Source organism: Genypterus blacodes, unplaced genomic scaffold (assembly GCF_046128005.1).
Source record: "Genypterus blacodes isolate CSIRO-AG114 ecotype Tasmania unplaced genomic scaffold, CSIRO-AGI_Gbla_v1 ptg000327l_1, whole genome shotgun sequence".
In the NCBI taxonomy this organism is placed as follows: domain Eukaryota; kingdom Metazoa; phylum Chordata; class Actinopteri; order Ophidiiformes; family Ophidiidae; genus Genypterus; species Genypterus blacodes.
The window spans coordinates 107,098-129,950 of NW_027467113.1; the positions used below are offsets into that span (position 1 = coordinate 107,098).

Genomic DNA, 22,853 nt, shown 5'->3' on the forward strand with positions numbered 1-22,853 from the left:
AGAGGGAGAATGATAGAGAGAGGGGGGGGGACAAAGAGGGGGAGAATGATAGAGAGAGAGGGGGGGACAAAGAGAGGGAGAATGATAGAGAGAGGGGGGGGGACAAAGAGAGGGAGAATGATAGAGAGAGAGGGGGGGGGACAAAGAGAGGGAGAATGATAGAGAGAGGGGGGGACAAAGAGAGGGAGAATGATAGAGAGAGGGGGGGACAAAGAGAGGGAGAATGACAGAAAGAGAGGGGGGGACAAAGACAGGGAGAGAGGAGAGAGAGAGAGAGAGTAGGGGACAAAGAGAGGGAGAGAGAGGGGGGGAGACACATTATCCAGCAATACACACAGACTTTATTGTTTTCTGCAGCTTAATCTCTAAGTGTGTCTGTTAGATTTGTCAGGCTTTGTTATCGTTGCAGCCAACATGCTGAAGGTTGGAAGGAGACCAGGCTCTAAATGGATGTGGCAGATAAGACTGAATCAGAACTAAGGACCATTAGGATGCAACATTAAAAATCATGTTTTAATTTTGAATGAAGTATAAAACTCTTGTTTACGTCACAGTCACCTGACAGCTCAGAACACAACACACACACACACACACACACACACACACACACACACACTTCATCTGATTCATTTGATAAACAAACACAATCATCCATACACGCACACCTTGTTTGTCTTGTTTTCATGCACATATTTTAATTTCATAACAAACTTGACGATAACGATCAATGAGGACGAAGCAAAAAGAGATCAAGCAACAGATACAATGTCCTCAATGTCTCCACATGTCCTCAGTGTCTCCACATGTCCTCAATGTTGACATCCGCCTACACAGTTATGTTTGTCTTCATCTTGTTCTTGTTTTGCTCTGACGTCGTCCTGCATGCTCGCTTCTTTAGTTCCGTCTATTTTACGCATGGCCTCTTCAGTTACGGTCTGTTTTACGCGCGTCCTTCGACTTCAGCGCCATCAGCTCCACCTCGTGCTTCGCCGCGGTCTCCAAAACTTTCTGCTTGTTGTAGAACACCACGAAGTTGTTGATGATGGGGTGGATGGGCAGCGCGATGGCGATCACCCCGCACAGGAAGCTGACGGCGGCGTTGCACTTGCCCAGCGTGGTTTTGGGGTAAATGTCTCCGTATCCCACCGTGGTCATGGTGATGATGGCCCACCAGAAAGACTGCGGGATGCTCCTGAACAGGGTCTCCGGGTGGCTCTGCTCCATAGTGTAGGCCAGCGCGGAGAAGACGAAGATCCCGACCCCCATGTACATGAGAAGCAGGCCCAGCTCCTTCAGGCTCCGCTTCAGCGCGTAGGTCAGAGTCTGCAGCCCGGAAGAGTGGCGCGCCAGCTTGAAGATCCGCGCGATGCGCATGATGCGGAGAGCCTGGACAGCCTGCTGCACGTTGGCCAGCTCCATCATGGACGAGGTCCCGAGGTAGGTGAGGGAGAGGACCACGTAGAAGGGCATGATGGCCATGAAGTCCACGATGTTCATGAAGGAGAGCGCAAAGTGCAGCTTCCTGGGCGAGGAGCCGAGGCGCAGCAGGTACTCCGTGGTGAACCACATCATGCACGCCGTCTCGATCGCCTCGAGGATCGGGTGCTCCACCAGTTTCCCCTCCTCGTCCGCGACCTGGAGCTCCGGGATGGTCCCCACGCACATCACCACGGCGGAGACGAGGATGAAGAGGAAGGAGGCGATGGCGATGATGCGCGCCGGCAGGGAGGACTCCGGCTTCTCCATCAGCTTCCACAGGTTCCTCTGGCACAGCTGCGTGCGCGTAAAGCACTGGTCCACCTCCAGATCATCCAGGATCAGCTTCACCTTCCCGGCTATCTCCCTCAACTCCTCCTCCTTTTCGGTCAAATAACTTTTGCAGCATTCGTCCAAAACACTTTGATCGATCTTCCAAAACTCCATCTCCTTGATGAAACAAATCGGGCAAATCCCGTTTTTGATGTGGATTTCATCAAAGTAGTAAACGTCAATGATGCATTTGAACGCATCCGGGTCGCGATCGAAATAAAACTCTTTTCTGCCCGAATCGAAGTCATCACAGAGCGACGCGATGAGATCGTCGTTCTGGTCGGCGCAGTTGACCAGCTCGGCCAGGCGGCTGTCCGGGTAGCGGCTCAGCACGTCGGTGAACAGAACCACTCTGACGCCGCCGATGTTCACCGCGATCTCTGCGTCGCCGTCAGCGCACAAACCGTCTCTGTAGTTTGGCCTCGGAATCGTCCACATCTTACCAAACGGTTTGACCGAGGAGCAAAGGTGACGTCTGATTTGATCTACGGCGCTGAGTGAAAACGTTTGGCCGAATGAACGTCCATGATTTCGGTGCGTAAAATGTTCCGTCTCTCCTGAGTCTCCAGAGCTGCGAATATGGCACAGCTAGAGCTGTTGCTCACACTTCCCACCTCGCTCTCTCTCTCTCTCTCTCTCTCTCTCTCTCTTTCTCTCTCTCTCTCTCTCTCTCTCTCTCTCTCTCCTCTCTCTCCTCTCGCTCTCCCTGTTTCTCTGTCTCTCCCCCTGTTTCTCCCTATGTCTCTCTCTCTCTCTCTCTCTCTCTCTCTCTCTCTCTCTCTCTTCCCCTCTGTTTCTCAATGTCTCTCTCTTTCCCTCGCACACACACTCTCTCTCACACACACTTGTATGACACAGTATGCGCCTATGTGGCTCCAAAGACATCCCATAACTAAATGAGCAGCATTATTCATTTAAGCTCCTAAACAAACCACAGATGGACCTTAAAGCACAGATAAATGTCAAACTATGTTCCCTGGGATCACATGAGCCAACCAATCAGTGTTCTCATCAGCGACCCTGTGTGTGTGTGTTGTGTTGTTGCCTGATTGCTCCTCACACTCATGGAGGCTGCAGCAGCTCTGCTCTCTGCTGACCGCTCACTGCATCACAACCTCATTATCACACAACGCTCCCTATGGGGAAACTCATCTGGGGCTCAGTTTGTAGTTGTTACTGTACATAATCACACAGACAGAGATGTGTGTGTGTGTGTGTGTGTGTGTGTGTTTATCTTTATGCACTACATAACAGAGGCACAGTGCTTTTGCAGCATAGTGCTCTGCCAAATGTCTAACCCTAATATTATATGTTCTATTCCCGCTTGTTCCTCAGTATCAGACTGTTTCCGGTTGTCTCACAGTATGAGCTCATTGTGTAAACACACGTGTCACACCTGTCTTGTTTGCAGGCGAAGGAGTGAACAGGTTTCACTCCTTCACCTGATCTGCTGCTTCTCCTCACCTCAGGTTTGGATCAGAGCCACTTGTTTTCTCTTCATACTGATGTTTTATATATCCAAACCACCTGATTTAGATGAAAGCAGCTTTATAACACAGTGATGGCTCTAAAGATTTGAAGGTAGAACGCAGTCATTTCAATTGCATGAAACTGTACACATATATTAACATTTACATTACATTGCTTTCAAAACAAAAGCTAATACAGCATCATAATAGAGATGAACCCCCAGAGCCTGACGGACCCACATTTGTTTTTTAGATGGATCAGATATATAAATGAGTATATAAACCCCAAAAAAGATGATTGTGGGGAATTCCAGGTTCCTTGAAATGCAGACCATTATCCAAACTGTCCACTGAGTGGCGCTGCAGCACCTTGGGAAAGAATCTCCCTGTGTGCCTGACAGCCACCGCATGCTGCTGCATCTACCTCCATAAGCCTTGAGCAAGGCAGCAAACAGCCGTCACCTAGAAACAGAGCTACTAGACTGCAAGAAACATACATGACCTCACTGATAACAGCTGTCTTTACAGAAAAACATGACGTAATCGCACAGAACACTTACAGGGTAACTTTAGGTGTTGACAGATTGGAGGTGTCTTTATTGAGTGTGAAGTTATGGTGCTAACACAGAAACATGTTGTTGTTTTTAGTTTCAATTAAGTTTTGTTATGAAGTTTTTGCCTGCCCATTCAAGACACGGTAAACAATCGACACTTTGAATTATTCCAGATGTATTACTGCAGCTGTCCTAGAAAAAAAAGATCAATCATATGCAGTGCTGAGTGGTACAGTAAATATGCAGACAGTGTAAAAGTAGTATTTTCCCCTTCAGGCTCAGGGGATCAAACATCTGGACCAATTCCTCAGGTCCATGTGCAGGACAGCACAGAGTGAGGTCCATGTGACGTTAACATGGTGGTGAGAAGATCCAGGCAGCCATGAAATCTGTTTCTGACTGCTCTGAAACAAGCCACCACATGAAGTTCTTCTGTTCTTCATCCCACATGTGCTCTGCTGTTGTGTGGGTCCGCTCAGATGTGACTACTAGCTACTATTAGCGTACTCCAAAACGTTGGTGTTGATGTGGTAGCAGATGTAGGAGAAGTATTCCTGCTGAGGCAAACTGAGGCCCGGGATGTCACAGCTCAGCTGCTCAGCACGGGACGACAGAAGAGCAGTGGGTCAGATATAAAACGTTCAACATGGAACACAGGACAGCACAGATCACCCAGGAACATGTCAGGGGGTGTGTTCTTATCAGATTGAGGTAGAACAGGTGGAGATATGAGGAAGCATCACCTGCTGAGGGCTCAGTGTTGTGTTCCTGCAGCACACCTTTCAGCCACGTTTCAGAGTTTCTTACCGAGTAACTTTATAAAGGTTTAATAATATTTTGCAACATTGCTACTGATTTTTCAGGCGCTTTTGTATATAAACTATGAATCACCCTTGAGAATACGATTGCATTGGAAGATGAAACACGTAAAGCAGAAGAAAGGATCAGTATTGCATCAGTTTAGCAGAGGTGAGCTAAGATTGTGTCTAAGGTGAGGTCACATGTAATATTCATGCTGCTCAGCACATGTAAATATTTCAGTGAAGCAACTTTAAATTGGTAATTCATTACAAATATACCACACGGGTTTGTTTGACTCCTGATATCTGCAGAGCTTTGACTTTGTTTCAAGCTCATGTCGAAGGTTAACGTTGCACATCTTTAATTCAATGTGAGCAGAAAGTGACTGTCTGTGTGTGTGTGTGTGTGTGTGTGTGTGTGTGTGTGTGTGTGTGTGTGTGTGTGTGTGGCTAAGATTAAGTGCAGATGGGTGACAAATTAAAGGAAGAATCAACATGAGCAACAAGAACAGCTCAACTTTCTAAAAACAAACGGTCCCAACCTCCCACAGTGTTCAGTCAGAACCGTCATGATGGGATGAAGATGGTGTCAGAGTAGCTTTGTATTGATCTGCTCTTCCCTCTTCCCTCTGGTTCCATCCGGGCCGATACGATGTTTGAACTCTCAATGCTGCGTTCATGTTGCTGCAGCATGGTTCTGCTATCTCATTCTGTTGGTGCAGTCAAATCTCACCCAACATTTTCATCCTCAGGAAGAGTTCTTCTCTTCGTGTTCACACTTCTGGGGCGCAGACGCAGCCGTTAGCACAGTTGCCTCGCTGCAGTGAAGGTCTGTAGTTTAAAACCCCTGTGGTGTGCTCACTTTGTCTGCATGAGCTTCCATGGGGTAATCCAGTTTGGCCCACCATGGAAAAAAACATGTTTGTCCTGCCGTTGCCCTTGACTACAGAACACCTGCAATCTGCACTCTAGTTTTTCCTTTAATTTGTCACCCATTTATATGTTTATATCTTGTATATGTCTATCTCCTGCACTAAACGGAGCATTTTAAAGCCTCATTTTGGTGACTTACTTCTTTCTTGCTGGTAGTGATGGTGGGGTCCAGATGAATGAAGAGCGAGCCGAGTTCTTCTCTTAGTTTCTTCATCTGCTTCCTGTCCGGTTGCAGCAGAAGAGCCTGGAAGTTCACCGGTAAACCGTACCTAGCAGGGAATATCACAGTGAGACTACACACACTCTCTCTCTCCCTCTCTATATCTCTCCCTCCCTCTCACACACACACACACTGACCTGAGGACTGACTCCACAAACACCCTCAGTGCTTTCACGTGGATCCAGGCGACATACACCTCACTGAAATTCACTTTCAGCCAAGGCACAAAGATTCCCTGTGTAAAGGAGAGACGCACGAGTGATTAACACACACACACACACACACACGCACACACACACACACACACACACACACACTCATTTACCAAAACTGCCCAGACACACAGCCACTCACATATTGTTCCTTCTTTTGTACGTTGACTTTGTTCCTCTCCTCCTGTTGTTGCTCCTCCTGGTCACAGTTGAACTCTCTCACGATGAACCTGTGTGGATCATGAGCTACATTAAGGCACATTTGAGGCACACGGCAGAGCTTTGACTTGATTTCCTGCCGTCTGTATAATCCGTCCGGCTTACTTGCTCTCGTTGGCTCTGGATTTGAAGTCGCACACGGCTCTTTTGAAAAGCGTGACAGAGAAAACTGCTTCCTCTTCAGCCTCATAGAGCTTCCTGTGGAATAACAGGAGAGATGGGCTCAGTTATGGTTTAGCAAAAAGACTTTTAGAAGTTTGGCAACTGCTTAAAACAGCCATGTATGGTTGTTACGTATGATTGAATGAATATGGATGAATTTAGTATCTTTAATGTGGCCATGGGCCTTCCAGGTGTGTTTGTTTCGGTGGTGTGGATCCTGATTCCCTCCTCTCTTCTTTACTCTGGGTTTCAGTGGTAGATGTATATTAAGTGTGTTATTTATGTTTAACATAACTGCCAGAGCCCCCCAGGTCAGTCAGAGCCAAACTGGTCTGAGACCCTCCAGCAGTGTGAGTGTGACTCATAGCTGCAGGGTCCATCTCACACTGCAGACCAAACATTGACATTCCTGTGGAACCCAGCAGGCTCTAATGGTTGACTCTCTGTTCTCACTGTAATTCCAGCATTCTGCTTGATTGTTGATGAAGAAAGTATTTCACATTTTGACCATTGTGGAAGTCTTTTCCTCTCTCTGCTACTGATACAAGCCAGGTGGACTCTTACTTTCTGCAGGTAATGGAACACTTGTGCCCATCCTGACCTTTGGGACACTGAGAGCAGCTCACTGCCGGTGCACTTACACTGCAGAGGAAACTCACCTGCTCGACCGAGGAACCACAAAGCTACACAGGGATTCATAGGTCCTCTCCCACTCCACATACCTCCCACTGTGAGGATTCAAACACATAAAGAAACATAGTTACACACACAAATCAACACACACACACACACACACACACACACACACACGCACACACACACACACACACACACACACACACAAACACACACACACAATCTGTCTATACATGTAAGCTAAACAAAGAATATTATAACAAGCCTGGAGGGCAGTAAGTGATTAGAGCCAGATTTTGTGTGGGCTCGTTCTGCCTTGGCGGAGGTATGTGTGTGTATCACTAACCTGGTCACCACTACTAATAAGGTGGTGAGGTACTCAGAGTCTACCAGGTCCTCTTTCCTCACGACATCGTTCAGACTGCGAGTCAGCAAACTCCCTCTGGGAAGACAAACACCCGGCTCAACTGTTTGAACAGAGGAAGTACTGAAATAGTATTACTTTAAAAAAAAACTAAAAGAGTCACGTACTGCAGTTTGCGCCCGAAGCTTTGCAGACTGGCTTTCACATTGTTGTACGCCGCAGCTCGAGACTTTAGCTCTGTGGCTATCTGGCTAACTTGCTGGAAGACAAGGATTGAGACAACAGGAGAACAGCTGAGGTACAGATGATGAAGCTCATTTCCATCAGTGCATCTAAACACATTTACTACATGAGACACCTGGCTCTGACTCACAAGCCTCCTCTCCCTGTGACTGTACCTTGCTGATGATGTCTGCTAGAACGGGGAGAGGCAGAGTAGTGGGATACTTGGCTTTGTCCCACTGAAACTTTGTCACGTAGCTGAACAGGTCCACTAAAACACACACACACACACACACACACACACACACACACACACACAAACAGAACACTTCTTAGCCTGGAAACCAAAAACTGAAACTGAATAAACTCCAAACCGCCATTTTGCAAACACACGATAGATCTTCACACAGGAACTAAGGAGAGCTAAAGGGCGTAAAGGAGGAGACACACAGCATCCCACTGCAAGTCAGAGAGCAAACAGTCAGCAGCTGAGTACCCGTCAGAGACTTTAGGTAGGCTTTCAGAGGAGAGGGGGGCGCGCTCTGTTTGCTGCTGTGGTCTGATGGAGACAGAAGCACTGGTTAGCCTTGTTGCTCAGACACTTATAATGGACCCTTACGGAACCCTGTGCTAAACACGGTGAGAGGCTTTGTAAAGCTCCTCTACGTGAAGGTGTATGTACAGTAATGTCACATTTGTCTGCATGTTTAGTGTGAAGTAGCTGAGAGAATGTTGCAGAGATATCCAAGTACATGCAGGCAGCTCTAAGGGAACATGACATCATTTTTCCAGGCATTAAGTGTTTTTAACTTCTATCTTTGCACTGCTGATGGAACTGCACAGGGTTCCATGAAGGTCCCGTCGAAGGGTACCAACCTGGGAACGGCAAATATCTGCAGAAGCCACAACTTACAAAAACAAATGGCTTTTAAACAACACTCACATAAGATAAACAGAGTGGTGCAGGCTGTGTGTGTGTGTGTGTGTGTGTGTGTGTGTGTGTGTGTGTGTGTGTGTGTGTGTGTGTGTGTGTATGTTGCCTGGGGCTTCTATGCTCTTAGTTAATGAGTTCCTATACGCTGTAACACCTTCTTCACACACTGTGCCTCTCTGCGTCTCACCTCCATTGGCTTGGGTGTTCTCCAGCAGTTTGTCATTGGACTGCTCCATCACGTCCCTCAAGCACTGACATGTTTTCTTAATAACACTGTGGGGGGCAACAAGAAGGGTCACATGCAAGATAGGCACCTATTTATTGATTATAATGATCTATAGCCTTCTTTTATAATCACATTAACTGTGTGTGTGTGTGTGTGTGTGTGTGTGCGTGTGTGTTATATATTTCTCAATTAGATGCTGAATGTCACTTCAGAAGTTTGATTATAACAGAATATTGGCTAAACTAGAGTTTATTCAAAGCAAAACATCTGAGCTCTATTTCTAAAATCTCTTTGGTTCAAGCTTTTTGCAAAACAAAATGTAGGCGAACTTTTGGATGCAAGGATGCTTCAGCTTCCCCGTTAACAGCTCCTCAGCTAAGGAACGGCCGTGCTGAATGTAAAATCAGAAGGAAAAGTAGGCACCAGCTGCCCCTGACCATAAATTAATCATGACTAAGAAATGTATGCAAGCATAGAGCTTCTAGTCTTAATTAAAGACAAAAGTCCACATTAGGCTGCACTCATGCTGTGACCCAGCACGGGGAAACATGCAGTCCAGCTCCTCCGGTATGCATAGAGTCATGTTTTTACCCCTCAGTCAAAGAGTCGAGCCTGGAGAGATCTTCTGACACGCAGAGCAGACTGTCCAGTATTCCCACCTGAGGGGGCAAAGCAGGGGGAGCCGATCCATCAGCATCCAACATCAGGGAGCTCAAAGCATTCAACACAACAGAAGCAAAGTACTGGCAATGGCTGGTGAATAAACTTTAACTCTAAAGTAATCAGGCACAGACGTTCTTCTAATTGTTTGCATTCTAGATTGTTGGCAGGTTTTTTAAATGGGATTCCTGGAACAAGGAACACCGATCATGTTGAGGGAAAGGGGTCAGGTGGAAATTTTGTCTCAAACTGTAGAGAGCAACCTGAGCCTGGAACCCTTCACCAGAGAAGGACACCAAACACCCTCACACACACACTCCAGCTATACTGTACCCTTATCAGCACACAACTGCAATGCTCTGACTATAGTTTGCCTCTTTGTGGGAAGTGTCTAAATGTATTGAGGATGGTTTCTTCCCCGGGTGACAAACAGACGGTGTCCTACCTTGAGCTCTGGAATGGAGAACTTGCAGCAGGAGGCCACGCCGGTTTTGGCGATGTTGCGTTTGAGCTTCTCCATACTGGATAAACTGGTCTTATCCAGTGGCACAGAAATCAACCACAAGTCTGACATGGCTCCAAATGTTTCTGACCTGCGGGCACTGGAGTCACAATCTTCCCGCCTGACCAAGGCTTTGGCACAAAATTCTATATGTGGAATGTCGATGAGAAGCAAACCTGACCCAGAAAGGCAAACATGCAGTAAGATGAGCTGCATCAGTGAAAGCCTAGCTGCTGTTTAATATGCTGAGCTGTCATTTCTGTCATTTCATTTGTGTGTTATTTGATCTATTTTAGCTTAGAGATCATGCTTCTGTAATATTCTTTATCTATTTGGATTTGTTGTGCCTGCACCAGGTGGGACAAGACAAGCAGAAAGGAAATAAATAGTGATTCTTACCGTCAAGTGATCTTCATGACCGTCCTGTGTGAGTGTGAGTGTGAGTGTGAGCGCAGCTTCACCTGAGACCAGCAGCGCTCTGGGGCTGGAACAGGTTTTATTACATCACTGTACAAGCAAACACTTTGAATAATAAGAACTCTAACTTATCCCAGTGTGAACGCGCATCTCCCAACTTTATGGCGGTGATATGTAAATACAGCAGGTGAAGCGCTGGTTGGGTTATTGTCTCTCTCTCTCTCTCTCTCTCTCTCTCTCACACACACACACACACACACACACACACACACACACACAGTTTGATGTGTGGGTTTCTCAAGCAACGATAGAAATAGAGTTTGAGCCATTCTGTGCAGCACATTATAAACTGTGTATTACGTCTTATTTTGAAACGGTTATTTAGTTTCTCCGTTAGTTCAATGACAACAAATAGAAAACGTCACTTATTTTGGTGTTATTGAAATAATCTTTAGATGCTGTGAATATGGTTCGGTTCAGAGAGAAAACTATTTATTTTGAATGTTTAAAATGAGTGGGTTTGTTTTGTGACGTTAATTTGATCGATGGTTCGAATGAATGAAAAAAGATCGCTCGCTAATATGTGACTGTAACGTGGTCACATGTTATGGAAGGGTTGTTGTATGTTCATGTGTTGTCTTTGTTATCGTTGTTGCTGTTGAAACTCCGCCGGGTCCAAACTCGGCGCTGCTTGTTTCTACACGGACGTATTTCCGGAAGCTCCCGCTCGCTTCCTGTTTTGCTCCGGTGCGAAAACGTGGACTGAGCGCTGCCGCCGGCGTGAACCGGAGAGTCGCTCATCAGCCGCAACTATGCAGATTTCTAGCGTGAATGATGTGAAGATTTATAATCTGAGCCATGGGAAGTCTCTACCGGAGGTGAGAGGCGGAACCGGCCGGGTTTAGATCCCGAAACTCTCAGCTAACCGTGCTAGCAGTCCGCTATCGTGTTTACATGCTCAGAAATGTTCAGTTTATCACAACCGGAAGCTTTAAAAATCATCTGTATCTTTTGTCATGTTCGACGCGGTCATTATGAAGCACTTATTTTATTTATAACACTTGTTGTTCTCCTTCACTCGTCTCTTCTTCTTCTCCTCCTCTTCTTCTTCTTCTTCTCTTCACTCATCTCTTCTTCTTCTCCTCTTCACTTGTCTCTGCTTCTTCTTCCTCAGTGGCTGTCAGACCGTAAGAAGAGGCAGCTGCAGAAAAAAGATGTTGGTAAGTTTCAGCATCACGCGTGGCTCGTTTCCACAGACGCGTGTGTGTGTTCTCGTGTCTGAGCTGTGTGTGTTCTTGTCCCCGCAGACATCCAGCGGAGGATCGAGCTCATCCAGGACTTTGAGATGCCGACAGTCTGCACCTCCATCAAAGTGTCCAGGGATGGACAGTTCATCCTGGCTGCAGGTGATTGACACACATACACACACTCACACACTGCACTCCCTGATTATCTCTCTTCACCTCTGTGTGTGTGTTCCTCCTCTTCTTCAGGCACCTACAAGCCCAGGATTCGTTGTTACGACACATACCAGCTGTCTCTGAAGTTTGAGCGCTGCCTGGATTCAGACGGTATGTCAAGCGCCGTCTGTGTGTGTGTGTGTGTGTGTGTCGTGTCACCGATGACCGAATGTGACGAGTTTCCTCTCTCCTCCCTCCAGTTGTGGCCTTTGACATCCTGTCTGATGATTACTCTAAGGTAGGAAGCTGCAGATGTTCCGGTCCTTTGTGTCAGAGTTCATCTGCTGTATCTCTTTATAGATCAGTGTTGCTCTTCTAGCTGCCGTGTGTGAGTATAAACGTGTGTGTGTGTATGTGTGTAGCTGGTGTTCCTGCACTGCGACCGTTACGTGGAGCTTCACTCTCAGCACGGTCATTACTACAAGACACGCATCCCTAAGTTTGGGCGGGACTTCTCCTACCACCCCCCCTCCTGTGACCTGTTCTTTGTGGGGGCCAGGTGAGAACACGTTTGGGTCGCACCCATCAGCTCTGATCCCGTCGGTGTGTTGTTGTGCTCATGTCTGTGATGTCTGTGATTGTGTTTTTAGTTCGGAGGTGTTCAGGCTGAATCTGGAGCAGGGCCGCTTCCTCAGCTCGCTTCAGACCGACGCTGTGTGAGTCTCACACACACACACAGACAGACACACACACACACACACACACATACACACACACACACACACACACACACCAGTTTCATTCAGTTTAGAGTTACAGCACTGCCTGATTGTGTTATTGGGACTGTCAGCTGATGGCTTCTGTCTGTGTGTGTGTGTGTGTGTGTGTGTGTGTGTGTGTGTGTGTGTGTGTGTGTGTGTGTGTGTGTCCTCTCCCCACCTCTCAGGGAACACAACGTGTGTGACATCAACCCCGTCCATTACTTGTTTGCCACTGGAACCTCTGAGGTAAAGAGCTATCACAGGCTGTGTGTGAAACCAGACACCGCTTATTAACACACACACACACAAGTGAAACTGAGACTGTGTGTGTGTGTGTTTTCATTGCCATTCACTGTTTAGTGCTGCTTGCTGAAGTAAACTCCTTCATATTGATTCAGATGGACTCATGTGTAAAGACTTGTTTACATGTGTCTCAGAGATCAACCTGCTGATTGTTTACATGCATGAATTACAAATAAACATAAATATACAACATAAAGCAGTCTGATGGCGTTTAGCGGCAGGGTGTAAATGTGTGTGTGGTTGTCAGAGTGTCTTGTGTGTGTGTCCCCTGACTGCTGTGTTTGGTGTGCAGGGTAAAGTGGAGTGCTGGGACCCTCGTGTGCGGAGTCGTGTGGGCGTGCTGGACTGCGCCCTGAGCAGCCTGACTGAAGGAGCAGAGTGAGTGTGTGTGTGTGTGTGTTGACTCTGGTGTGTATGCTGCCTCCTCCCCCTGTGGAGACCAAGCACAAGCTGGGCATCCCTCTGGTGCATTGTGGGAGTTTTAGAGTATGAAGCGTTCCTCACTAAGCTCCTCAGGTTGATTGACTCCTAAAGCCACGTTTGTCAGAGAAATGAGAGGGAACGGAAGAATGTGAATAAGAGAGTTTGCATTAGTTTAAGCCTTTCTCCCTCAATTTACACAAATGATATGCATTTTATACCTGGGCTGCACCTTTTGGGTTCATAATTGCGATTAATGATGCTCTATTTGAACTGCAACAAGTCGTCATTGTGTTCAATCCTCTTTGCTTGTCAGAGTGCAAAGTTTGCCCTCAGTGACGGCGCTGAAGTTTAACCAGTCGCTCTCCATGGCAGTGGGCACCAGCACGGGTCAGGTAGGAACCAGAACCTCCTTTAGAACACACACACACACACACACACACACACACACACACACACACACACACACACACACACACACACACACATATTGATCTCCCTCTCTGGTGAAGCATAGTATCCATAGCATGCAGCGTTCTTCAGTGTGTTTGCCCTCTGCTCTGTCTTGAAGGTGCTGCTGTATGACCTGCGCTCCAGTCGCCCCCTGCTGGTGAAGGACCACTACTACGACCTGCCCATCAAGTCACTGCACTTCCACGAGCCGCTGGGTCTGGTTCTGTCCGCCGACTCCAAGATCGTTAAGATATGGAACAAGGACACGGTAAAGACTGATTTATGAAGAAGCCAGAGATGGAAGGGGAAGAAAACGAATGTTGAACTGAAACAAAGGTAGAGTTGAGAGTGATGTCATGTTCCTGCTCTCTGTCTCCTCACAGGGGAAGATGTTCTCCTCCATCCAGCCTCAGACCAACATCAACGACGTCTGCATCTACCCTCAGTCAGGTGAGAAGGGAACTCCCGCTGAGCTTCTGTGTTCAGCCTCTGGGGGGCGCCATCGTACAGCAGAGCTCACAGTGTGATTACAGGGCAGATACAAGAAGAGGCAAAGCTCCAAACATTCATAATGGAAGGAAGGAAAATAAGTCAAAAGAGAGAAAATCATTAAAATGAGGTGAAATATAATTTGAGCAGATTGATTAAATAGGCCAGTTTACCTACAAATAAATAAATAAAGGATGAAAGAATATAAATAGATCACACTGATACAAGATGCAGGTGTATGTGTTTGTGTGTGTGTGCGCGTGTGTGTGTGTGCATGTGCACGTGTGTGTGTGTGCGTGTGCGCACTCTCTATTCATATCTGCCCTCTGCTTCCTCTCTTTGTCCCTCTTCTTCCTCGGTCACATCCAGGTATGCTCTTCACGGCCAACGAGGATCCCAAGATGAACACGTTCTACATCCCGGTGAGTGTGCAGGCGTGTGCACAGGACGTGTTCACACACATTTATTGCTCCGCGCTGACATTTATGGCGCAGTAAAGACGCAGTTACATCCTAGTGAGCCAACACACACATTCACACACACACACACACACACACACACACACACACCTGTGTTAAAGTCGTAATAGCTGTGTGTAAACGAGCCATGGGGGGATCTGACCTGTGACCTTGACAGTCTTAGCGTCTGTGTCACACTGTACAGGGCGCGTGTGTGTGTGTGTACAGTAAACTGGACTTTGCTTTGTGTAAATGTGTGAACCGGGGTGTTAAGTGTTGTTCTCAGCACGTGGAGTCGGCGCTGAACACCGTGTCTCCGGTCTCTCTAACATCTGTCCTAAAGGCAAACTGTGAATAGAAGTACAGGTATACATGTACAGGTGTTATGTAACCCCAGTGTGAGTGAAACATGTGCACAGTGAGTGTAAACATGTGAGTTCTGATCCCATGAAGACGCTGACATGCATTCATAAACTCATCTCAACAATTCTTGACTTTAATCTGACTGTAGTCTAACTCTGAACCCAAACTGCAGTGCGGCTTTATAATCGCTCAGTTCAACAAATGACCTTGACCTCGGCGCCTCAGCGGCCCGACTGAACACCTGACATTATGGCACCATACCTTATCTCTCGTTACCATAACGAGCTGTAGACGAGGATCGAGCTTTGCGTTGTGCTCTGGTGTATCCAGGTGCCGTTGTTACGCATTCCCCAGATAACATTCGCCCACCGCTCGCTAACGTAGCTCCACCTCCGCCAGCGCAAGTTATTCGAGTGGGAGCTGTGCGCCTCGGCCCCCGAGCTTCACAGCTATTCTTTATTTAATGGATGAGAAGTGGTATAACATAACAACTCTCCCACTCAGATCCCTACACAGTCCACTCTGTGTGCACATGAGCCACGACTCTGACCGCTCACGTCCTCGTCTGACCCCGGCTCTGCTCATCAGTATTCAGTCTTGATGGAGAGCAAACACTGGAGTCCTTAAAGGACCTCGGGGGGGCGCAACTAGAAACCGGCTGATGTTGATTCCAAAGGTCCGACCCGGCTGACTCTGATCCTTCCATGTAAATGCTGACCTGTGACCTTTGGCCTCAGAGGAGAGTGGTGTCACCGCATCACACACACTTTTATCTGCTGCTCATTGATTCAGCTCAGTGAAATGTGACCATGTGATCTGATCAATGTGGAGCTCAGAGTGTCTCACTGCATCGCACAGCACACTGAGGGACGACACAGCTAATCAGGAGAACAGGCCTACAAAGTTTCATATTAGTTTGTATTTGTTTACAATCCTACATGTGTGTGTGTGTGAGTGTGTGAGACAAATGCTGGAAGTCAAACACAACCTAGACCCATTTTATAGATGCTCAATGTGTGTGTCTGTGTGTGTGTGTGTGTGTGTGTAGGCCCTGGGCCCTGCTCCTCGGTGGTGCTCCTTCCTGGACAACCTGACGGAGGAGCTGGAGGAGAGCCCAGAGAGCACCGTCTATGACGACTACAAGTTTGTCACCAAGAGGGACCTGGACAGCCTGGGTGAGTCTGGGACCGCAGCTTTACGTGTGTGTGAGTGTGTGTGTGGTCTGGGTCAGAAGCTTCCACTCAGGATCTGATCGGGTCTTAACTCCTCCCCCTCACGGCTCAAAGGCCACAGGACAGAATCTAAAGTCAAACCTTTACACGTATGGTCCTCTTCAAACCAAGGTCCACCTCTGCCAGCAGCTCATACGTGACACATGCAGGATACATACGTGTTCCAGAGACACAGAGCCGGCCTCAGTCTGCTCTGCGGTCATGTGAGTCATAACCAGGCTTCATCTGAGGCCCTGAACGTTTCCATCAGGCTCGTCTACTGTATGTTTAAGAGCTCTGACTGTGACGGAGAGGAACATCACAGAGTCTGGAAACTTCTCCTGCAGCTCTTTTTCTCCTTTTTCTTCCCCGGGCCACTTTGTGCCTTTGCTTCTTTTTATTTGTGGAGCATAAAGCCTGAGAGGGATCAGGGAACAAAGAGATCGCAGCCCTCAACCCAGACCCTCAATCAGTCTGAGACATGATGTCGCCTCGCCGGTTAGCACGGGTGGCTAGACTACGAAAGTAGAGGCGGCCCGGGGGGACCGTTTGAGGTGTGTGTGTGGGGTGGAGAGGGGGAGGGGCAGGTTGGGTGGTGGGAATAGACACTTGGAAGGGTTGAACGAACATTGGAATGCAGGATCAGCAGTAAAAAAAATAAGAAGGAGCTCAGGTGACAGGGCGCGGGGGAAGCCCATTGGCTGGCGTGGAATGAAAGGGGGGGGGGGGGACACAGCGGTGTTGATTTACAGGAGCTGCGTAATGCGATGCCGTTACGTAAGAGGCCGGCAGCCTGGGTGAACCCGAGGCTTTCTAGGTAACAGAGGAGCACAGGGGTCCCACCTCTACTCAGGGAGGAGCTCTGACTCCGCCTCTGACTCTCCCTTGGCTCCAAAGTACCTCTCAGAACACACATACACACACATACACACACACACACACACACACACACACACACACACACACACACACACACACACAGCTCCGCCCATTCTCTCCACTGACTGATGTAATCTCTGAATGGGACACGTCAAGCTTTCAGGGACACGCAGTTATTCTGCTGACTCACATCTTACACAAGTTAACCTATGAACAACGATCATTAAATGTAGCCAAATCATTCATGTGGAAGAAGTAGAAGAAGAAGAAGGAAGTTAATAACATTCTAAGGATAAACTCTGAAATGAAAATGAACTTTAATAGAGATGAAGTCAGACACGTGAGAGAGGAAGTGTATGAAGCTGGAACGTAACGATCGACCCATCTGATCTTCCTCTTCTTCTGATCTTCTTCTTCTCCACTCTGGTGTGTCAGCTTGTGTCTTGTCTTGCTCTTTGTATTCATGTGTGTCATGTGTTGTTGTCAGGTCTGTCTCACCTGGTGGGCTCGTCTCTGCTGAGGGCCTACATGCACGGCTACTTCATGGACATCAGGCTTTACCACAAGGTGCTCCCTTCACCCTTCACCCTGACTCCTGCTCATGATGATGATGACGATGAGGCCTGTGGTTAGTCTGGGTGCAGATGTAACTGTGCCTTTTGTTTTGACGGGCAGGTGAAAAGCATGGCCAACCCCTTTGCATACGAGGAGTACCGCAAGGATAAGATCCGCCAGAAGATCGAGGAGTCCAGGACGCAGAGAGTCCAGCTGACGGTGAGAGAGACCGACTCTGACCAGGAGCCAGAATGAGCTCAGGAGAGATCATACACACATTATAGTGTGTGTTCAGGGCCCACATATCAGACTTAGACACTCACACAGCTGTTTGTCTTATCCAGCACGTGTGTTTAAAGTAAATCCTCTGTGTTCTGACTGAGACAGAAGCTGCCCAAGGTGAACAAGGACCTGGCACTCAAGCTGATGGAGGAGGGAGACGACGAAGCAGAGCTCGCCTCCAGGAAGAAGAAGGGCAAGGTAGGGATCCTTAGAGGTGATGGAAGGTGGAATGAGCGTCCATGTGAGGGCGGCTGCTCCGCTCTGCTTGGGTGAAGTCTCAGCTCCATCCCAGAAGCTTCAGATGAAAGGTTGTAGGCTTGTTCTCCCTCTGACTCTGACTCCTCCCCCCGTCTGAACATGCAGGCTGTACCCAGCATCCTGGGCGACGACCGCTTCAAGGTGATGTTTGAGAACCCAGATTACCAAGTGGACGAGCGGAGCGAAGAGTTCCGCCTCCTCAACCCCATCGTTTCCAAGGTGGGCCAGAAGAGGAAGAAGAAGCTGCGTCTGATGGCCGAGCAGGCCGCCGCCTCTGAGCAGGCCGAGGGTGAGGAGGAGCCCGAGGGCCGGGCCAGCTCAGAGGAGGAGAGCTCGGACGACGACAAGAGCTGGGTGGACGAGGTGAGGGAGCAGCGGAGGTTGATGCGGCAGGAGGGCTGGGAGCGCCGGCGGCAGGAGAAGAAGCGGGGCGACCGCGACACCGACCTGCTGGAGAAGAAGAGCGGCGAAGAGAAAACCGCCGAGCGCAAGAACAGCAGCCAGCCTCAGTTCTACCAGCTCAAAGCCGGGGAGGAGTTCCGCAGTTTTAACGACGTCGCCCGCAAGCAGAAACTCCAGAAGTATGTGTTTGTAAACTTGTGGAGCACAGGTGAACTCTCTCTCTATATGTGTGTGTTGTGTGGTTCTGTGTCTGATGAACACGTTGTGTCTTCTCTCAGAGCTTCTCTGGAGGAGCGGCTGAAGCTGGAGGAGAACTCAGGGACCAGCAACATGGCCGACACGGCTGTGGGCAGCAAGCAGCTCACCTTCACCCTCCAGAAGGTACACACACACACACACACACACTCTCTTCCCCAGCACATTACTGTTTGTACTCAGGTATCCACTAATTATCAGCTATCTAAACGCGGCGTTGTTCCTCCTCACAGTCGGAGCAGCAGAGGAAGCAGCAGCAGGCGGAGCGGGAACATCACGAGGAGAGGAAGAAGCTCAGGCGATCTGCGGGACACCTGAGCAGCGGCCGCGGCAGAGGAGCAGGAAGAGGAGGACGGGGAGGAAGAGGTGGCAGGGGCGGAAGCGGAGGAAGAGGAGGAAGGGGCGGAAGCGGAGGGCGGGGCGGAAGAGGAGGGAGCGGAGGAAGAGGAGGAAGAGGAGGACGGGGCCGTTACTGAGCAGGACTGTAACGCTGGTGTGAGACCTGCTGACTGTGACAGTCGGGGGCTCTGCTCCCTGGTGGTCCGGGCCACATGTTCCTCTGCGCTGTGTGACCGTACAGCACATGAGAGTGTGTGTGTGTGCATGCCTTGCAACATGGTGTCTGGTCTGCTAGCATACTGAAGTGCTGCAGCAGTGTGTCTGCAGAGTTTATCTCGGGTGGGAGGAAGTCAGAGCTGTTAGGACAGCTGAAGGGGCGAGATAGGACCTGTGTGTGTGAGTGTGTGTGTGTGTGTGTGTGTGTGTGTGTGTGTGTGTGTGTGTGTGTGTGTGTGTGTGTGTGTGTGTGTGTGTGTGTGTGTGTGTGTGTGAAGAACATATCTGAAGATATTAATTGATTGTAATCATAGATTTTATTTCCCAAACATGGAAATATTCCTAAATATTCCAGATTGATCTCCAGAATAAATGAATTTGTGATCTAAAGACTCGGTGTGACGTTCTTATTGGTTCATCAGTGTATGACATCACCATGCCTCCCGGTGCTCAGCTGCAGCAGTAAATCAGCTTACATAACTTCTGTCTGTCACTTTGAGCTCAGCATTTTAAATATGATAGTGATATTTAAAAGAAAACATGATTTATGACCATAACTGGATAAGAATTTAAACTTAAACAAGCATGTAAATATACAGACTAAGGACCTGCAGGTTTCTATGCAGGAGCCAGCATCTAGTTCAACTGACTATATAAAGAATGTTGCTGTTTCCTCATCAGTTCTCTTCTGTATTGAGCAGCAGCAGAGTGACATTAAACCCTGGAGCTCAGACCAGAAAAGCTCTTCTTTCTTTCTTTTTTTTCTTTCTGCCTTCCTTTCTTTCTCCCGCCAACGACTGTAGTTCTTGGAAGTGAAAGAACTATCTGGGCGCCCCATCCCCCACGCCGTTCATGCTTTCAACCCCCGTCCTCATTGGCCCGTTTGTGAATGCGGGGGAGGCGGCTTTCTCCGCTCTGCATGCCAGCCCTGGCCCCTCTGCACTGCTCTGCTCTGCTCTGTGACCCATGTGAGCGGCCCGCCGGAGTCACTGCTCAACGTGAGATCAGTACTGATTGATCTGGGCTGTTCAGTAAACGCACCACTACAAGAACAACCCAACCTCGTAACCAGTAACTGTCTGTGTGCGGTCATGAAGCCACAGCAGCAGAGAGGCTGGGTTATCTTCAAGCACTTATGTAACGGATACAATGCCTGAAACTCAATACAAGACAGCAGCCATAAGTTCACACAATGACATGTTATAGATGTTACATGACACATGAAACCCGGACAAAAATACAAAAGCAAGTTCCTGATAGACTTCCTTTTCCCTCACAGGCTTCTATCACTTCCTTGTTGCGTTGAATGGATCAGATCGGCAGTGCGACTTACGGTAAAGCTGCTGATCGTGAAGCCTTCTTTGATGAGGCGTTCAAGTGTCTGCTGACAGATCACTGAGCTCCAACCTACTTTCCCTCCATTGTGTGGCAGGGGATCACCGGCACAGAAAGGTTCTCTGGTGGAGTTTCACCCTGTGCCTCCTGACTGTCACAATGCTTTGGATTCACCGTGACAACAGGCAACCAGGCCGCAGGAAGTGGGTCAACCAAACTGGCACAAACAACTCGGCAATTAAAGTGGTGCAGGAGGAAAAGTGTTGTTTAGTAGGTTCTACTCTCCATAAATACATGGATCCAAGGCACTGGTAGATCAATCAAGCTTCTTATCAGCGTTCTAGAATGACCTAATTGTCCATAAAACACTCGGGTCACTTTTCTATGCAGTCTTTCAGCTGCTGCGTCCGGTGGATTCACTTGCTGACTTTATTTTGGATTATCTGCAGCTATACTTTCCCTCATTTAGGCCTAATTTCCATGCGCTCTCTGCAGCTCCTTCAATCCATAACTCTCCCTCCCTCCCTCCCTCCATCCTCCATGTACGCCGTCTCATCACAATGAAAATGGAAAATCTCTTTCATTGTATTTTTCGGTGTTTCAACCCGACACTGTATCATCGGTGTGAGAAGCCGTGACACTACAGTGAGTGAAAACGCTGATCCTTCTTCTTCACTGTGTCATTTTTCCGTGGAGTGGATCAAAGGCGTGAATTGTGCCGATGTAAGCGGTTCTCCGCCAAGCTTCAGACCAAAGCAGGAAACACAAAAGATCTCTCAGTGAAAAAAAAAAAAAAAGAATTGGCCTCCACACTGCCGGGCGAACAAACCGGGCTAGTCAACCTTGAAAGAGGAAGAAATGATGATTCAGCACAGAGCCAAATTAAACAACTCTGCTCTCATCGGCTCAGACTGCGGCTGTGTAACAGTCAGAAGTCAAAGATTAGACTTGAATGATTCTAATGGTGGTAAAAACAAATACTTTAAGCAAGGACAGTCTAGGAAGTATGACTGAAACTTGATCTCACACTTGAACTGTTCCCCCATGAGCCGGACCTGATGCGCAGGCTACACATCCAAAACTGCAGCACTGCAAAGCTGCTGCATGTTAACTTCTGAAAATCATTTCACGCTGCCAATATCTCATTTGTTGACTTTTTAAAATGTGGAAGCTGGCCTTGTGACTGGCAGCTCAGGGATCAGAGGCTGTGATGCTTGTATCTGTCCTTAGCTGGGCTAGTGGCGACTGTGGCGTCTGTGGCGTCTGTGGCTTCTGTGGCGTCTGTGGCGCCTCCACAGCTCTAAGGTGATTAAGCTCTTGTATCTTTGTCTACGTGCTTGGTGGGGACTCGCCCTGTCAAAACCAGTCAGCCTGAGTAGAAATGACAAGTGGCCCAGAGTCAAAAGAGTAAAGAATCACATCCCAGGTGCCATCTGCTCTGACGGGCCTAAAGCCATACAGAGCAACACCAAGACTCCCAGAATCTGGGCCAGCCGGGAATATTAAGGTCAAGTCTGCATGGATGTGGCCTGTTAAGCTCTTGCAAAGACTGAATACCTGTGACCCTTGACCTATCAACACAAACACTGCACAAATCCATGAGAAACTGTGTGAGTGAGTTGGCTCTGACCTATTTGTGTTTCGGTGCCTTGAACACCAGCACACCTGTTTCCTGAGGACATGACAGCGGAGGAAGGCACTTTCCCGGACCCGAGCTTCTCTCCACAACCTGTTGATCAGATCCTGCTGCTCTGCACGCAAGAGAGGGAGAGGGAAGGTGAGTGTGAGCAGTGATTTCATGGTTTCTAACCTTTGATGAGCTCTACCTTGTAATTCCAACATGCGTGTTGCATTAGAGCCACACACCACACGGGTTTGAAGTCGCAGGAGCTGCAGCCGAGGCAGCGTCCAGTGAAGCCTGACTGTCGTCCTCAAATGCACTACCAGACCTCCTCGCTTGCCACGGTCGCCATGTTTGAATGTTTGTCTTCATAGACTGTGACAGAATGCTGCAATGAAATTGCTGTTCAACCTCAAGATCAGGTGCTTTGATTGGCAAGACAGGCCATCTTTTGACCAGTCAGAATGAAGAATACGGACATTTTTGTTTCATTTAGTTGGCGAGATGCATCCTG

At 48.3% G+C, this 22,853-nt stretch overlaps 3 protein-coding genes across 3 annotated transcripts; 1 reads left to right on the forward strand and 2 right to left on the reverse strand.

Annotated features, from left to right (window-relative positions):
• Nucleotides 1-784: 784 nt before the first annotated feature.
• Nucleotides 785-2,329, reverse strand: kcnf1b (potassium voltage-gated channel, subfamily F, member 1b). Its single transcript, XM_076137621.1, has one exon. It carries the CDS (start codon nt 2,245-2,247, stop codon nt 925-927), a length of 1,323 nt encoding a protein of 440 aa, XP_075993736.1. The 5' UTR covers nt 2,248-2,329; the 3' UTR covers nt 785-924.
• Nucleotides 2,330-3,378: 1,049 nt separating this feature from the next.
• Nucleotides 3,379-10,454, reverse strand: LOC142988433 (V-type proton ATPase subunit C 1-B-like). The gene is made up of 13 exons (XM_076137610.1): nt 10,322-10,454; nt 9,866-10,098; nt 9,352-9,419; nt 8,722-8,807; nt 7,777-7,871; nt 7,546-7,637; nt 7,361-7,456; nt 7,038-7,106; nt 6,322-6,414; nt 6,140-6,227; nt 5,923-6,020; nt 5,705-5,834; nt 3,379-4,425 (listed from the first exon to the last, which is right to left on the reverse strand). Exons 2-13 carry the CDS (start codon nt 9,992-9,994, stop codon nt 4,321-4,323), a joined length of 1,149 nt encoding a protein of 382 aa, XP_075993725.1. The 5' UTR covers nt 9,995-10,098; nt 10,322-10,454; the 3' UTR covers nt 3,379-4,320.
• Nucleotides 10,455-11,052: 598 nt separating this feature from the next.
• Nucleotides 11,053-19,639, forward strand: nol10 (nucleolar protein 10). Its single transcript, XM_076137619.1, has 20 exons — nt 11,053-11,217; nt 11,514-11,559; nt 11,647-11,745; nt 11,833-11,910; nt 12,000-12,037; nt 12,162-12,298; nt 12,390-12,455; nt 12,686-12,746; nt 13,096-13,181; nt 13,540-13,618; nt 13,795-13,944; nt 14,060-14,126; nt 14,535-14,587; nt 16,035-16,161; nt 17,564-17,643; nt 17,752-17,850; nt 18,019-18,111; nt 18,277-18,752; nt 18,852-18,954; nt 19,062-19,639. Exons 1-20 carry the CDS (start codon nt 11,152-11,154, stop codon nt 19,302-19,304), a joined length of 2,247 nt encoding a protein of 748 aa, XP_075993734.1. The 5' UTR covers nt 11,053-11,151; the 3' UTR covers nt 19,305-19,639.
• The last annotated feature ends 3,214 nt before the right edge of the window (nt 19,640-22,853 follow it).